This window comes from Solanum lycopersicum, chromosome 12 (assembly GCF_036512215.1).
Source record: "Solanum lycopersicum chromosome 12, SLM_r2.1".
Classification (NCBI taxonomy): domain Eukaryota; kingdom Viridiplantae; phylum Streptophyta; class Magnoliopsida; order Solanales; family Solanaceae; genus Solanum; species Solanum lycopersicum.
The window spans coordinates 869,705-888,282 of record NC_090811.1 but is presented as its reverse complement, the minus strand read 5'-3'; the positions used below and the strand labels follow the sequence as shown (position 1 = coordinate 888,282).

The 18,578-nt window shown below is 34.1% G+C and overlaps 2 protein-coding genes across 2 annotated transcripts; both read left to right on the top strand.

The window, feature by feature from the left end:
* The first annotated feature begins 74 nt into the window (after positions 1 to 74).
* On the top strand, positions 75 to 9,031 carry LOC101248455 (aconitate hydratase, cytoplasmic). The gene is made up of 20 exons (XM_004251469.5): positions 75 to 735; positions 1,474 to 1,578; positions 2,058 to 2,218; positions 2,298 to 2,390; positions 2,955 to 3,140; positions 3,376 to 3,537; positions 4,314 to 4,458; positions 4,559 to 4,701; positions 4,785 to 4,841; positions 5,453 to 5,532; positions 5,621 to 5,696; positions 5,789 to 5,974; positions 6,049 to 6,116; positions 6,209 to 6,327; positions 6,414 to 6,535; positions 7,318 to 7,416; positions 7,492 to 7,971; positions 8,135 to 8,233; positions 8,326 to 8,568; positions 8,720 to 9,031. Exons 1-20 carry the CDS (start codon positions 483 to 485, stop codon positions 8,786 to 8,788), a joined length of 2,946 nt encoding a protein of 981 aa, XP_004251517.2. The 5' UTR covers positions 75 to 482; the 3' UTR covers positions 8,789 to 9,031.
* Positions 9,032 to 9,051: 20 nt separating this feature from the next.
* Positions 9,052 to 17,976, top strand: LOC101248172 (protein DETOXIFICATION 40). Its single transcript, XM_004251467.5, has 7 exons — positions 9,052 to 10,876; positions 11,930 to 12,561; positions 14,932 to 14,988; positions 15,653 to 15,891; positions 16,732 to 16,850; positions 16,951 to 17,037; positions 17,517 to 17,976. The coding sequence occupies exons 1-7, from the start codon at positions 10,538 to 10,540 to the stop codon at positions 17,580 to 17,582; spliced, it is 1,539 nt and encodes a 512-aa protein (XP_004251515.2). The 5' UTR covers positions 9,052 to 10,537; the 3' UTR covers positions 17,583 to 17,976.
* Positions 17,977 to 18,578: the final 602 nt, after the last annotated feature.

The window sequence follows — 18,578 nt, the reverse complement described above, 5'->3', positions numbered from 1 at the left end:
CACCATACATTGTACCAATGTGTCAATTTAGTTATCCTTATCAAATTACTTACGTAATAATATCTAAGACTTCCAAATCGATAAACTAAAAAAAAAAGACACAAATATCTATGTTAATATACATGTATATTATATTATATCGTGTATAATCACCTCTTCGCATAATCTTTTTGAACTCCATCACAAAATCATTAATAAAAAACACAGTTTCATTCATCAAAATTCTAAAGTATATTCTGTCCTTTACTCTGTTTTTTTTCTTCTCAAAATCATAGTCATCATCTTCATCTTCATTTCTTCCATTATTGTTACAGCAAAAAATACTCTGTTTTCTTCTTCAATAATTACAGATACACAACTCTTAGCCGCCTCCACACGCCCTACCCCCCCACCCCCACCCCACCAAATACCCATTAGCCCCACCCACCTACCCATTTCGTCTACCAAATTATTGTATACTATATATATAGGCTTATAGAGTAATGTACGTTTCTTCTTCTGTTCACATCAAACCAAATTTTTTCACTTCTTTTCCGGTATCTAAATCTCTTTCTAAATCCACTGGTGCTTATTGCTCTAGTGGGTATTCTTCTTTGAGTTTCTCTTCCACTTTCCGATCGCTGAGGTGGAGATACGGTGTTGATTGGAAATCTCCGATCAGTCTTACATCTCAGATCAGAACTGCCGCCGTTACCCCTGTTCTCAACAATTTCCGTCGAAAACTCACTACCATGGGTAATTCCGTCATTTCACTGTCACTGTCACTGTTTTTCATTGGATTTGTAAAACCCAAAAAAAAAAAACTTTCTTTGGGTTTGCTGTAAAAGTTACATTTTTTTTTTCAGATTTATATTAATGTTGTTTGTGATTTGTGAAGCGTTGGTTGAGAAGGTTTTATTGAAAAAAAATTAATTGGATTGTTGCTATATGTGAATATGAGGTATTTGATGTTAAGGTTTATGTAGTGGATCGGTGTGATCTACTTTGTTCGGACTCTTAAAAATGTCAATGAATGAGTATCAGATTCTCAAAAAGACATTATTTTTGGAGAATATGACACACATGCAGAATCGAAAGTGAAGAGTTTGTAACTTAGCTTGTGATATTAATGATATAGAAAAGTGTGGTGTAAAAAGCTAGGATTTGTAGAATGGAATCATGGATCCACCAAAAGCTAGAAATAGTTAAGCTTTTTTGGCTTTTATTAAAACAGAGAAAAGTGGACCGGATGATATCTTTTTTTATTTTAAGTACTTTTCAATGAGACTAAGGAAGGTGGAAAATTGAATGACAGATGTTGATATTGACCCAAGATATTTATTCTTTAGACATTTGTATTTTTTGTTTGGTATTTCTTTAAATGGTTTATATTGTTTCTGATAACTTTCAAGAGCTGCTGTCAGTGAGTGACTTGTTAGACACTTGATTCCAAAAGAAAATCAAGAATCTGATACTGTTTGTTAATGGATTCAGCTTCAGGGAACCCATTTAAGGGAATCCTCACCAGTCTTCCCAAGCCTGGAGGTGGTGAATTTGGGAAATACTATAGCCTACCTGCTCTGAATGATCCCCGAATTGGTAATTTCATCTGACCTTTGATATTTGTTATATAAACTACTACTCTCTTTTCATTTGTGTTGTGAATAAATGACTTGCTCCACTGCTTTAATTTGTTGATCTGTATATTGTCACTTAGAATATCATGCTTCTTATTCGAGAATTATGGCAAGTTCTTCTGCATGTTGTCTAGGCTTGGTGTTAGACCCCTTCCAAAGTCCTCTCTCTTCAGGGGAATTTCAGTAGTTCAGTTTATTGGCTGCCAAAAACTTTCACCTTGTTGGTGAGGGTTCTATTTCCACCTTGTAATTCCCTCCACCCTACCACTATGTTTAGTTAAACAAAGTCCTCTTTTTTTCCCATCTCTTATTTTCCTTTTGAGGTTGAAATTAACGTTTTTTGAATTTTGCATTGTTGAATTGCTTATCACAGTTTTCTGTCATCTTATTAAGTTTAATTTCCAATTTTTTGACTTCTCGTTGATTTCATCATTGTAACAGACAAGCTGCCATATTCTATCAGAATTCTTCTTGAATCAGCAATCCGTAATTGTGACAACTTTCAAGTCAAAAAGGAAGATGTTGAGAAGATCATCGACTGGGAAAATACTTCTCCGAAGCTAGCGGAGATACCGTTTAAACCAGCCCGAGTTTTGCTGCAAGTATGTCATGTCTCCAAATTAAAAAGAAAAACAATGCAATTCGTGATGTAACAGCTTTCATCTTTACTGTTTTTGTCAGGATTTTACTGGTGTACCAGCTGTTGTGGACCTTGCTTGCATGCGAGATGCCATGAACAAACTTGGTAGCAATGCTGACAAGATTAATCCATTGGTATTCATTTCTTTTAAGTTCAGCTGATGTTGGCAAAATTTCTTAAACTGTGTAGTAAGTCCCGTTTAATGGTAAATGTTGAAACAACTATGGTGGTGTTTCTTTCAAATTTTCGAAGAGGACTTCCAAACAATATTTTATTTTCCAAGAACTGTTTTTCGACCAAACACCAAGAAAGAGAAGCTAGTTTCTTGGTGTTTGTTTAGAATAGACTTTCTGCAAAGAAGTTGGAACTTCTCCAAAACAAGTTGTTCAATATTCTAAAGCAACAACAACTTATTAGTGCAGTCCATGGATTTTATATTTTGGATATATTATCATTGAAATGCTTCCTTTTTTATTTTGTTTGTAATGCTTATGTATCAAGGACTTAGTTATCACTAATTATTACAACTTTGAGGTCATGATATCTACTATAAAAAAAATTGAGGTCATTTTTACTGCTCTTCTATTGGTTTTCTTTATCGTGAAGATTCATCATCAGCTATTCTATTGGTCTTCGAATAGATTCTTCGACTTCACAATAGTCTTATTATCTTTTTTTTTTATTGGGTATATTTTCAGGTGCCAGTAGATCTAGTAATTGACCATTCAGTTCAGGTCGATGTGGCAAGGTCAGAAAATGCAGTCCAAGCTAATATGGAACTCGAATTCCAAAGGAACAAGGAGAGGTTCGCCTTTCTTAAGTGGGGTTCTAATGCTTTCCGCAACATGCTTGTTGTTCCACCAGGCTCTGGTATTGTGCATCAGGTATTGTACCTGAAAAATTGAAAGGAACCAGTTGTACTGTGTGCATAGTGAATGTAACATATCTGCTAGACTGTAGCTCTTTTCATGTTTCTTTTCTTTGTACTGTATTATCTTTCTTCTGTAGAGGCAATGCATTGATATTCCTGGATTTACTATCCCTATTTACCCCTCTGGGAAAAAGTAAGGATATGATATTCCGGAACTGATTAGTTTTTTGGCACCACAATTTTATTAGGTGAATCTTGAATACCTTGGAAGAGTCGTCTTCAATAGGGAAGGTTTGCTCTATCCTGATAGTGTTGTCGGAACTGATTCACACACCACTATGATTGATGGGCTTGGAGTTGCTGGCTGGGGTGTTGGAGGTATTGAAGCAGAAGCTACAATGCTTGGTCAGGTATGTAACTATTAAAACCATAAGGGATTCTGTATCATGCTGAAACTTGGAATAGTCTTCTGTGCTTTTCTCGTTCTGTGCTACAGTTAGTGATGTATTTTGATGTTAGGCTTCCTTTATGCCTCTTATCAACAGACTTCATATTACTTCTTTTAATTAAGTTTCCTTCAATGTAATCCTTGATCCAAATCTAACTTCTTTTATTTGGTCTGTGCTGAAATTTCTACATTCCTTAATCTGAAATTAATCTATTATGATATACACAAATACTGGAATTTGACAGAATGACAGTTCATCTTTCTTTGTAAAAGTGGTTAGTGAGTTCACTTAGAATTTTACATGGAATTGGACATAGTTAGCTCCATTAATATAGAGGTCCATTCGTCTCAACATGATAATTCTACATTTTCATCTCTCTTTGAAAAAAGGTGGAAAGTGAGTGCACTTGGAATTTACATGGATGTACATTCTCATTTTTTCACATGGATGTATTCAGCTCTCTTCCTGAAGTTTCGATTAGGCTTCAATGGAGGCTGATGCATTCACGTGTTTGCTTGCTTACTTCTTTTGAATCACGGCAATGTGTTCCCCTTGACTCAAAGAGAACAGAAACTCCTTGTGGCTCTACCATATTGCTTATTGTTCTTTAAATTTGTTATACAATTCTGGAAGTCCAGTTGTGTCTAACGAATTTACAGTAATTATACTAAAACATCTGAATTTATACTGAAATTTCAATGTCTTTCTTTCCAATGCTACTTTCTGGATACTTCCAGCCTATGAGCATGGTGTTGCCTGGAGTCGTTGGGTTCAAATTATCTGGGAAATTGCGCAGTGGTGTAACTGCCACTGACTTGGTCTTGACAGTCACTCAAATGCTGAGGAAGCATGGTGTTGTTGGAAAGTTTGTTGAGTTCTATGGTAAATATGGGGAAACTGGACAAATTACTTGCTATAATAATTTCAAATTGGTAAACTGGTTCACCGTGAAAAACTTGACTGTTTGTTTATCTTTTTTTAGGTGATGGAATGGGTGAACTATCGTTGGCTGACAGGGCCACCATTGCCAACATGTCTCCTGAATATGGTGCAACAATGGGTTTCTTCCCTGTAGATCATGTTACTTTGCAGTATCTGAAATTAACAGGGAGAAGTGACGAAACAGTAAGTGCTTAGACACATATAAGCATCACACATGAAGATAAGATGTACATTATTTTTGTATTTTCTAACTCCTAAAATTTTAGGTGTCAATGATCGAAGCATATCTGCGTGCAAATAATATGTTTGTCGACTATAATGAGGTTGGTCTTCCTTTCTAGCCTCAGCTGTGAGTGTCTCTTATTTAAGTATGACAATCTCTCGAAGGGAGAAATGAAAGATTTTGGCTAGATTTCGGGCCCGTTTGGATGGGCTTAATAAAAGCAGCTTTAAAAAAGTACTTTTGAAAGTGCTGAAACTTATTTTTAAAATAAGCAGTTATGCGTTTGGATAAAAGTGCTGAAGTTGTTATGCCAAACGTGAAAAGGGTAGAAGAAAGAGATGTTAGGGTTATATGGGTAATTTGGAGATTGTATAAAAATATTAAGGGAAAAAACATAAAAATATGGTCAACTTAAAACAGCTTATAAGCTAAAAAAAAGCACCCCTACCCCAGCTTTTAACTTTTGGCTTAAAATAAGTTTTTTTTAACTTAAAATAAGCTATTTTGAGTATTGCCAAACAGTTAAATAAGTCAAAAACCAGCTTTTAAGTCAGTTTGACCAGCTTTTAAGCTGAGCCAAACAGGCTCTTCGTTATCCTTCTTTTCCCACTGTCAAAAAGAAAATAAACCAATACCAATCTGTAAGGTTGTGTCCTCTTTTTTTTTTTGTCTTTACCATATTCTAAAGAACTTGTCATATTCTGATTTCAGCCTCAACATGAGAAAGTGTACTCTTCTTGTTTGTACCTAGACCTTGCTGAAGTTGAGCCTTGTGTGTCGGGGCCAAAAAGGTATATTTCATGTCTTTGTTAAACAATCTATTGAATGTGAGTAACATTGTAAGAACTTTCTAATATATATTTTTACTTTCCCTGATAGACCTCATGACCGTGTGCCTTTGAAAGAAATGAAGTCTGATTGGCACTCTTGCCTTGATAACAAGGTTGGATTCAAGGTGAGCAAGTACTCTTTTCTACTTAATACCATTGAATCTCTTCATCATATATGAACATGCAACTCAAACTAATATTGGCTCTATAACTGTAGGGATTTGCTGTGCCGAAAGATGCGCAGGAAAAAGTGGTAAAATTTTCTTTCCACGGACAACATGCAGAGCTCAAGCATGGAAGTGTTGTTATTGCCGCTATCACAAGTTGCACTAATACATCAAATCCCAGTGTTATGCTAGGAGCAGCCCTTGTTGCAAAAAAGGCTTGCGACCTGGGTCTAAATGTCAGTTCTGGTATATAGTTGTTTTTCTTCAATGATTTATTCGTATTTTCTAATGTCATCCTGTTGATATCCAGGTTAAACCATGGGTTAAAACAAGTCTTGCTCCTGGCTCCGGTGTAGTTACTAAATATTTGCTCCAGAGGTATTCTTTGTAGTTTCTCGAGGGAGTTTCTACTTATTCCATCCTTGTGTGTGCTTGACACTATGTGAAATGTGGTATTTGTTGTGAAACAGTGGACTGCAGAAGTATTTAAATGAGCAAGGTTTTAATATTGTTGGATATGGCTGCACAACTTGTATTGGGAATTCTGGAGATTTGGATGAATCAGTTTCTTCTGCTATATCAGAAAATGGTAACTCCTTATGATTGTTTGTATGTAGGTGTAGCATTGTCTAGTCTGTTTTTAGGTGATTATTTGACTTATTCTTGTGTGTGTAGACATTGTTGCTGCTGCCGTACTCTCTGGAAATCGAAACTTTGAGGGGCGTGTTCATCCTTTGACGAGAGCTAACTACCTTGCTTCACCTCCTTTAGTGGTTGCCTATGCTCTTGCTGGCACTGTAAGTGAATGAACCAAGTCATATTTTATTTGTCCTGGGAATTGCTTCTGCTATATATTATACACATTATAGTGGGAATAAGGTTGTAAAAACATACTTTAATGAACAAATAAGATGAAAATCTATGATTACCAGAAATGTCTACTCAGAATAAGTGTCAAATTAGACATGCTGTGTTTGAAATGGGAGTTTATATCATCGTGAAGCATATTATAACATGTCGCACCCCTATTTTGAACGGGTCAAACCAGTTCGCAACATAAATACAGGAACAATTTTTCACAATTAGATGTCTATAGTAATTTAAAATCTGCTCAAAGGCAAAGTTGAACATGTTTGAGAAAAGCTGGCAGAGTGATGGAAATGTAAAATAGTTGAGGTTTCATTGGGAACTTGTGTTAAGTGCAACTACTTAACAGTTTGGAACGAAATGGGAATTGCGAAAAGCCTTGAAGGTGAACAGTTTTGGTATTTACTTTTTAGAGCCCTCTTTTGGCGTGTTGTATTAACTGATCGATCTCAGTTGTGTCCCTGTCATGAGCATCTTTCATAAGTTGGAACGGTAGTTTATTCTGACACAGCTTAGCCCAAGCTACTGAGTTTCAGCAGAAATCTGTTAAAAAAAAGGAATTCAAAATGTAGACTCGATGTTCTAGAATGATTGTGCACACATGATTTCATTGTAGATCTAAGAAGATCATGAAAAACGTACGGGGATATTATATGCAATCATCAGCTCATGTTGCTTAGAGACTGACTGAAAACTATTAAATGATTTTCAGGTTGATATAGACTTTGATAAAGAACCAATTGGAGTGGGGAAGGATGGTAATAGTGTCTACTTCAGGGATATTTGGCCATCGACTGAAGAAATTGCCGAGGTATCTAGTTAGTTATCTTTGTGCACATACAATTGATGAAGAAAAGAGTAAACTGAAAATGAGATCTTTCCTCAGGTTGTTCAATCAAGTGTATTGCCTGACATGTTCAAGAGTACGTATGAAGCTATTACAAAGGGGAATAACATGTGGAATCAATTGTCAGTACCGGCTACCTCGCTCTACTCTTGGGACACTAGCTCTACGTACATTCATGAGCCACCATATTTCAAGGATATGACCATGGATCCCCCAGGGCCCCATGGAGTGAAGGATGCTTACTGCTTGCTGAACTTTGGTGATAGTATTACCACAGATCACATTTCACCAGCTGGAAGCATCCACAAAGATAGCCCTGCTGCTAAGTACCTTAATGAGCGTGGGGTTGATCGCAGGGACTTCAACTCATATGGTAGTCGTCGTGGTAATGATGAAATTATGGCTAGGGGTACTTTTGCCAACATCCGAATTGTTAATAAGCTGTTAAATGGTGAAGTTGGCCCAAAGACGATTCACATTCCCTCTGGAGAGAAGCTCTCCGTGTTTGATGCTGCAATGGTACTTTACTCTTTCCATTTGCTTACATTTCTATTATGCCATTCCATTGCATATTCTGTTGACATTGAGATAGTCCCCATAATGCATTTCAAATTCGTAACAGAGTAGTTGATACTTCAGAGATTTTCTATGATTGTAACATTTCTTAATCCTGATACATTAGAAATACAAGTCTGCTGGGCAAGACACAATAATCTTGGCTGGAGCTGAATACGGAAGTGGTAGCTCCCGAGATTGGGCTGCTAAGGGCCCCATGTTGTTGGTGAGTACTTTCACTACTTCTGTTTGAATTTGTGTTGATTTCTTCCTGTTTGTATCCTATAGGATTTTCTAATCAAGAGAACTGTTTGATAGGGAGTTAAAGCTGTAATTGCTAAAAGCTTCGAGAGGATTCACCGTAGCAACTTGGTAGGAATGGGAATTGTGCCTCTATGTTTCAAGGCTGGTGAAGATGCAGATTCACTTGGATTGACAGGTCATGAGCGATATACCATTGATCTCCCAGACAACATTAGCGAGATCCGCCCAGGTCAAGATGTTACTGTACAAACAGACACTGGAAAATCTTTCACATGCGTAGTGCGCTTTGACACTGAGGTATATGACTTTCACATGCGTAGTGCGTTGAAGTTGTAGTATGTAAGATATTGTAAAATGTACTCTACAGTAGAGATCTCCCATTAAGATATCCTTTCGCCATCTATTAGGTCTCTTAACATTGTATTGGCGCTTTGATTTCCTTCTACAGGTGGAGTTGGCTTACTTCAACCATGGTGGTATCCTCCCATACGTCATTCGACAGTTGAGTCAGCAATGAAACACAGCACTGATTATCTAGTAGCTACGTTTCTCAGATAACTGTTTCGGTCTGGAAAGAGGAGGAAGGATCATGAATCTTTTAACGCCATTGTTGGCGAGGTTATTTTGTTACTTCAGAAAGCACTGTCTAGCTAATCTTTTGGAGATGACTAGCAGTGTATCATCTTGTGGGAATAAAGTCTTAAGTCTGGAAATTTGTAAAACTTGCTTTACATCAATTGAAGATTTTGGTTGCTTTTCATGTTTTCTTTTTCTTCTTCATTTTTTTTTTTTTTTTTGTGTTTTTTTGGCAAGTCTATAGGAGACAATCTCTCTACCTCGTAGGGAGGGGTAAGGTCTTTTTGGGTGGTCTATCGGAGACACCCTCTCTACCTCGTAGGGAGGGGTAAGGTCTTTTTGGGTGGTCTATCGGAGACACCCTCTCTACCTCGTAGGGAGGGATAAGGTCTTCGTACACGGTGGGTATGATATTGTTGTGTTCTCCAAATCATATTTTTGTTTCCCTTAAACAAGAGCTAGACTTTGTTTGTAGTGAAATAAGCCTAATAAAGTTATTAAGCACATTTTGAATATACAAAATATTAGGAATTAATGAAAGTAACAGTAAAATAGACTTGCAATAACTAGAAATGTTTCTAGAATTATTTTTCTTTGGTAAATTTATGTTAGATGTTAAAACTATTTCATTTTCTTAATATTATTTTTGATAGAGTTAGCATGAAATTACATTTTTATCTTTGATAATCATTCACGAAGAAAAAACGATTCTAAGATTATTTATCTTTTTATTAATTTTTTAAATAAATTTTTATTAAAATAAAATTATATTTTTATTCTTAATCATACGTCTCTAGAAATTTGTGACGACCAACCACTAAAATACGGACTGAAACTGCAGAGTTGGTAGATAAAGACTGCTGTCTGCTGATGCGAGATCTTAACTATATAATAAATTAGTGACAATTAATCATTAAATACTGACTAATACTATTTTAATTTTATAAAATCCAAAAAGTTCTATCGATAATTATAAAGAAATAGACCAATTAATTAAGAACACCAAGTTTGAATTTGGTTTATGTAGCCAAATTGGAAACTCCGACCACCTAGGTATGGCAAAATTCTAAGAATTCTGTTTTTATTTATAATTCATTATTTTAAATTTTACGTTCTTTAAAAAATTACTTAAATTTATCGTATAATTTTATTTTATATTCTTTTAAAAGTAAGTTTTCAATAAATTAATTAATAAAATTATCATTTGAATATGAATTAGTCATTTAGTTTTTATATATCAGATCAAATTCACACTTTTAAGGATAATAACTCTTAAGAATAAAATAGGAAGAATAATGAAGTATTTATGTATTGATTTTATAAAATGACAAGTATTAACGAATATCTATTTTTTATATGAACGGCGAATAAATAAAAATGGAGAGAAAATTAAGAAACATGTAGTAAGGACGATATATAAATATAAATAAAAACATCTATTTTTAATAAAGATAATATTTAATTAGGAACATGAAATACTACTTTTTCATATTTTAAATTTTTTCGTAAAAGTTTTAGCTCCATCACAATGTGGTATATTTAGATCCCAAAAATATGAATCACATAAGCGCTTACGTTTGTTTATTTTCCTTCTATATATATATTATATATTATACACTCTCACTAATATTACTACATTTCTAAGTTTTCTTTTTCCAACTTTATCCTCTTTCTTCAGTCACCGGAATTGATGGCTTCGCCGGAAAACGACATTTACCGGCCATTTCTACAAAACAATGTAACATCATTATCACCACAATTATCTGAAACTCACAACTTTGAATCAAGCAACGAGCTCGAAACTGTGCTTTTGGACACTGAAATAACTCTCTGGAGTAAACTCCGATTAGCGACATGGATAGAAATGAAGCTCCTCTTCTTCCTTGCTGCTCCGGCGGTTATGGTTTACATGATTAATTACATCATGTCTATGTCGACTCAGATATTCTCCGGTCACTTGGGTAATCTTGAGCTTGCTGCTGCTTCACTTGGAAATACAGGGATTCAAGTTTTCGCGTATGGTCTTATGGTATGGTCTTCGTTAATGCAGATAACATGTTTGATATATTGTCTGAGTGACAAAATTGAAGTTATTCTGGAAAAAAATGATGAAAATAGGAAGAAATATAGGCGGATTCATGATTTAAAGTTTATGAGTTCGTATACTCGATTCACAATCACATATTTATATATAGTTTATGAATTTATCAATAAAATACAGCATGTGCGCAAAAGTTACTGAGTTCGAACAAATTTTGGAATAATCATAGTTATATTTTAATGTTAGGTGAAATTGTACTATTTCGTGAAATATGTTTTTTGTTTTCTCGAAAATGAGGTAAGGGGAAGAGATTACGTTAAAATTAAAGTTAAGCTAGTCAATCAACTGAGTTAGTAAGATTTTCAGTAAGATGGGGAGCCAAACTTTCATCAATTATGTGAAAGTTCATATAGTCGAGCTACTTACATGAAACTAAGATTTCCCGTAAGGTCAATTATGTCAAAGTTCATATAGTCGAGCTACTAAGATTTCCTGTAAGGTCAATTATGTCAAAGTTCATATAGTCGAGCTACTAAGATTTCCCATTAGGTCCATTATGTCAAAGTTCATATAGTCGAGCTACTAAGATTTCCCATAAGGTCAATTATGTCAAAGTTCATATAGTCGAGCTACTAAGATTTCCCATAAGGTCAATTATGTCAAAGTTCATATAGTCGAGCTACTAAGATTTCCCGTAAGGTCCATTATGTCAAAGTTCATATAGTCGAGCTACTAAGATTTCCCATAAGGTCAATTATGTCAAAGTTCATATAGTCGAGCTACTAAGATTTCCAGTAAGGTCCATTATGTCAAAGTTCATATAGTCGAGCTACTAAGATTTCCCGCAAGGTGCCCCCCCTAAGGTGGGGGTCAAACTTACATTGATTATGTTAAAGTAAGATTTCCCATAAGGTGGGGTGTCAAAACTGGCATCGATTATGTGAAACTATGATTTCTCGTAATTATGTGAAACTTCATATAGTCAATCGACTGAGTTTTAAGATTTCTAGTAATTTATGTTCGTATGTTTGTAAATGGCAGTTGGGCATGGGAAGTGCAGTGGAAACACTATGTGGTCAAGCATTTGGGGCAAAGAAATACGATATGCTTGGTGTTTATCTTCAAAGATCGACAGTTCTGTTAACTCTAACAGGAATTTTACTCACCATAGTGTACATTTTCTGCAAGCCAATTCTAATATTCGTAGGCCAAACTGAGAGAATTGCAGCAGCAGCGGCATTGTTTGTGTACGGTTTAATCCCTCAGATATTTGCCTACGCCATTAATTTTCCGATTCAGAAATTCCTTCAAGCTCAGAGCATTGTAGCTCCGAGTGCATACATCTCCGCTGCTACGTTAGTGTTGCATTTGGGGTTGAGCTGGGTGGTGATTTTTAAGATTGGGCTCGGGTTGCTTGGGGCGTCATTGGTGTTGAGTTTGTCGTGGTGGATAATTGTTATAGGCCAATTTGTGTACATTGTGAAGAGTGAAAAGTGCAAACAGACATGGAAAGGGTTCAGTTGGATGGCGTTTACCGGCTTGCCGGAGTTCTTCAAGTTATCGGCGGCCTCCGCAGTGATGCTGTGCTTGGAGACTTGGTACTTTCAGATTGTGGTGTTGCTTGCTGGCTTGCTTGAAAATCCTGAAGTGGCTTTGGATGCTCTTTCTATTTGGTAAGAACAAAACTCCCTCCCAATTATTTTTGCGAGAATATATTTTGAAAACACTTTTGAGCGTCAATTAGTGTTCAATTGAATTTTTTATAGTGTTTTAAGTGTATTACATGGTTTTTTTAAAAAAATAAAGAAGACTTTTTTTGCTTGTTTATTAACTTCTGCTATTTGTGCTTATTTTCTTCCAAAATTTTGGCTAAATGCCTTACTTTTTAAAAATAAGCATTTTTTGAAAAAACAAATATACACTTTTATAATTGCAAAAGTTTAACCAAACAAACTATTAGGTTAATAAGAAATAGAATTGTAAGAGAGATACTGTACCAAAACATCTTTTGAATTTTATAATTTTAAATAAATCAGAGTAGAATGATGAAATTAAAGAGTTACAAAGTATATATAAAAAAATCTTTTTAACATAATACTCTCTTCATTTCATATTAATTGAATTGTTATGATATTTTTCATTTTTCAAATTAACTTCATTGTTCAATTTTCGTAACTACTTTTAAAATGTTAACTTTCAATTTCATCTTCATTAGTTAGTTTTAAAATTAGTTATTAATTAATGTTTAGTTATTTTAATCATAAGAAAAAGGTAAAACAAAGTAAATTTCATGGTCTTTTTACTCTTTCTCAGATTCCATTCCCATTAAAACAGTATTCCTTCCCATTAAAATTGGGCAAATTTGCTTGTTTTACTATTTTTTTCTATTTATTTTTAAATATATATATTTAGTAAGATTTTACAATTCAATTGGAGAAACTCAAACTCTTGAATACTTACGTTCATGATCTTTTACTCCAATTGAGTAAATTATAGTTAATAAACAAGATATTAAAATATTTTACGATGCATACATCTCAATGTCCTTTTTATAAATAAATATTCATATATTTACAAAATTTTAAATGACATATAATCTTATGAAGATTTAGTTGTCAGATCTTTTCATATAGTGTAGAGCTGAGCATGAGTCTTTTTATATAAAATTTAAACTGATTTATTTTTTTAATATAAAATATAAATTTATGAGTCAAATTTAACATTAAAAAAATTGAAATTTTAAATTATAATCTGAAATCACAAATCCAAAGGCTGATTTGAGACGATGACTTCATATCGCATGTTCAAACACAAATTAAGAATACATGTTATTTTTATCAAGTTTCACGATATGTATCTTTTTTATTGGGCTTATCCTCTTTTTCGTCTCTTCCTTCTTAACAACGCGGCGTTTTTTACTTCTTTATTTGTCGTAGAAAATGTTTACATAGTTAAATCATTTGAAAAGTATTTATATTTAGTTTTGTTTGATTTGGTAATCCAAACACAAATGACAACGTAACCTGTCATAACATGTCAAATAATAGTGTAAAGTATCTACCTGCACTACGTTCTATCTGATTGCAAATTGTGAAAATAGACTTCTAGATCCATTTTTTCTTTAACCAAACAATAATGGAGATAACTTTTTAAATGATTGCATGGAAAAAAGCTTTGTACCCTACTGCTTTGAGTTTGAGCCCACACAAAAGTTAGAGACATGCTTTTAATTATTCTGTCTAATCCAATTCATCTAACACATTCAGAGTTGTTTGATACACGGGATAAGATGAAAATAGGTGGGGTGGATTGCGCGATTCAAAACTTCACTAGTATTAAGATTTTCCAAAATTACTATTAAATTTATTTGATAAATATAAATTTAACTTAGATAATGTTGTCATTAAAAATAAAAACACTTGAGTTTTTGAAAAACAACTTCTCTTATTCATGTATAACTTGTCATGTTCTGTGAAGACAGAATTTTTCTAATGATTTAATCCTTTTGGAAAAACAATGGCATAGCAATAGAGATACAATATTAAACACAGACCTAATTTCAGGTCTGACAGTGCAGCTTATTTAATACTTATCTAGATTTGTGTACTCAATTTGTATTACAAGAGTATTAATACTTGTATTTTATTTGATTGCAACACTATTCATGTTTGAAAAAGATTTTAGTTATATATACTGATAGTGTAATAACTTATCACATGGTGAGTGTTATTTCAAGAAATGATTCAAAAAAGTTTTGATACATATTAGTGAAAAGAATCTGATATACACCATGTTACAAAAGTGGTTCTCATACATCCTTACCGTTACGAAAGTCAAGTTAACTTCTCTTTTAGTTAAAATGTCAACTTAACCTACTTATGAACATAAGTGGAGTATAGCAAAAGTACTACTTAAAGGATGGTTCTTTCATTATTTAGATATAAGTCTGATCATTTGTCAACTGTAGAATCTAAGGTATTTTACAAATTTTCAATTGCTAACCATTTTGCCCTTTCCTTGTGTTTGGTGGTGAATAACTGAAGCATGTCAATTTCTGGTTGGGTCTTCATGATATCAGTTGGATTCAATGCAGCAGCAAGGTCAGTTCTCATTTTAGCTTACCTTTTTCTCGTTGTTTGTTACTCTTTTTGAGATTGGCGTTTGAGGCAGATAATCTATTTTTTTGTTTCTGTAAATGAATAGGAATAGATATATAGATACCGTAACTTGGTCTCAACTGACAACTAAGCACTCCAACTTTGAGAATGCACATCTATGATCTAGACACCTCAGCTTGTCCCACTCTGTCTTGTCGGCACCCTACCTTGATGTGTCTAGATGATAATCTTGTAAGTTGGAGTGTTCAATTGACACAATGAAGATGAGTTGAGGTGTCTAGATGTGCATCCTCAAAGATGAAATATTTAGTTGCCAGTAGGCCATGAGGCATCTATCTATGTATTATGCCTTCTCATTAATGTTGACTGCTGCTCATTGGTAATTCTGACGATACTTTGTTTGTACCATACAATGGAATGCAATGAAGCAAGTTTGTGTATTAATTATTCTCGATATCTTCCAAGCTTTCTAATGCATGTTGGGAATTTACATTCATCAGGTTTATGTGCAATAATTGAATTGTTTGAGTTTATATGGAAATGGTCATGCAAATTGCTGAACTTGAGATGTATTTTTAAGGATAATTATGATTGAAATGGGGAATATCCTTTCTGACTTTCTTAAATGTGACATGCTGATAAACAGTGTGAGAGTGAGCAATGAACTAGGAGCAAGGCATCCCAAATCAGCCGCGTTTTCTGTTGTCGTGGTTACCTCATGGTCTTTCATTCTCTCAGTGATTGCTGCAGTCATCGTTCTTGCATTGCGTAATCTCATCAGTTATGCCTTCACTGAAGGTGAAGTCGTGGCTGAAGCTGTCTCGGATCTTTGTCCATTGCTTGCGCTTTCTCTCATTCTCAACGGAATTCAGCCCGTCTTGTCAGGTAAGAGGTTCATCAAGCATCCTCTTTACAATTTGAAACCGTACTTGAAATACATAAATGTGCCCTTTAAATGTACAATATGCTGTGGGCAATACACTTTATGATTCGCTTCTGCCACAAGCAATTCTTTGAATCTCCTTTTTAGTTCGATCACTGAGAACAAATCATTATTTCTTATGGACCATAGGTACTATATTGAATTTGAATCAGATTTAGGAGCAATGTATATAGAGTTTTAAGTAGAAAACTAGAGATGAATAGTTACCCCGACTGTGGTGGTAAATTTCTTGCACATGTTATGGAACAAGTGTAGGACATATCATAACAAAATCAGTGTCACCTGAAATTGGAAGTGTTGTGGTTTCAGTGCAAGATTTGGATCTTTGGCCCTCGAGTTCCTCAGCATATGTCCATATACTTATATAGTATTACTTGATTGTCGAACTCTGTCAAATGGATGATTTCTGACCGTGCTCTAAAGGCAATACAATCAACTGATTATTCTTTGAATAAACAAATAACAAATGACCCTTCAAATATACACAAACTGAAGGCAAATGAAAAACGAAGCACAAGCAGAGGAAAATGATTTCGTTATAGAAAAAGAGAACATCTTTGATTAGGGAATTGATGAAATCAGCAATTCTGGTACTACTACTCAAGTTCAACCATCTAAGTGTTTCTGTATTTAGGTCTGAATCTGAACAACACCCTCCAATGGTGACTCAACTTATAGTTATTACCTTAGAAAGTCACTATTACTTGAGTGACTATTTGAGAAATCAAACTCCTTGCTTTGTTGACATATCTGACAAAATTCATGTACTTAAATCTTAAAAGGTGTGGCCGTTGGCTGTGGATGGCAAACCTTCGTGGCCTATGTCAATATAGGCTGCTATTACATTGTCGGAGTTCCATTGGGTGCTCTTCTCGGCTTTTACTTCAAACTTGGCGCTAAGGTAATTTCACCATTCTCCGTTAACATTCTCCACAACCAAATTTCTAGTCTCAGTCTTAACATTATAGAAAAGATAAACAACATTATTCTGGTGCATACAGGGAATATGGTCAGGAATGCTGGGAGGTACAGTGATGCAAACAATCATTTTAATATGGATCACCGCTCGAACTGATTGGAATAAAGAGGTAAACTCTTTAATTTTTATACTGCTTGTAATCATCCTGTTAGAAGTAGACAACATTACTCCAAAACACTGTTTAATTACAAAACTCCTTGTGCTTATTATAAAGTCATCTAGTTACCTATCTATTTTAAGATCATTTCTTGGAAACGTTGGCCTAACGACGAAATCAAGTCCAAATTTAAGTTGGTCAACAAGAATATACCCAATGTAATCTCATAGGTTGTGTCTAAGGAGGGTAGAGTGTACACTGACCCCTTGTTGAGTTATCAATATAAGACAACGATTCCAGATGAACTGGCTCTTAGGATACAAAAAATATGGCGAGAGCATCCTTTCTTTGAGCTAAACATGAACTTGAGACGGATCTAGAGCAGGTTCAATGGTTCAACCAAACTCGTTGTTTTGGCCTAATCCATAAGGGAAGTCGTGCAAAAAACTGAATCTATTGATTATAAATTCTACATTCGTCTTCGATTGTAGGTGGAAGCAGCTCAGAGTAGGTTGAAAAGGTGGGATGACAAGAAAGAATCAATTCTAGAGGAATAGATGAATTTTGGATGGACAAAAAGGAGATTCATGCTAAGGGATTTTCCCATGTTTTCTCTAACAAATGAGGTTTCCACAAAGCTAATAATGTAGTAATAGTATCAATTTTTGAATGAAGATGATCAAGAATCAAGATTAATTATGAAGTTGATATAGAAAATTGTAGTCAAGGTCCAAAAAATTATTTCCCATCCATTTAAGATGTAACTTGCCATTGATTTTTTATTTTTGTAATGTGTATGTTAAATATCTATACAAGTGGATGAATTAGTGAGGGAGTTTGAAGCTCGATTTCATTATTGGGTAACATTAATATCCTGCCTATTGCAAAATTTCTGTAACGAACCAAAGATTGGACATGCAAAAGTAATGATTGAAATTATCGCTTGTTTGACATGTTTTGTAATAAAATTGTATCGTTGTTATTGGTTAAAAATATAATTTTTAACATGATGGTATCAGAATCAAGATCACGAGTTTCCTAGGAAAACATTTTGCTTGGCTAACATTTACAATTATTATTTCCATGCATAATGATTAATCTCATCAAAGTCAATCAACAAGACAGCAGCCTATTTACAAGGACAACATAACAAGAATTCAATTATTGTTTTTATGACATAATTAATCTCATCAATAACAATTATCATTCTATTACACACAAGAAATTGTAAGTACATATAGTTATTATTCTGATCATGTCATTACTTTCTCGGTTTCATATTAGTGTATCATTCTTTTTATATACACATTTAAAATGAGGCCTATAATTATTTTTTTGGGGGAATTTTATAAATAAATGTGGACATTTTAACTTAATTTTTTAACGTGAACAATTAATATGAAATAACTATTTTTAATAAAATGATAGTTAACTAATATGGAACAGAGCAAATATAATTTATTCTCATAAAAGTAGATCAATAATCATTATAAACATGAAATTTTTCAATATTCATCAACCTTCTTTAGAGGAATATTACAATTGTAGTCTCT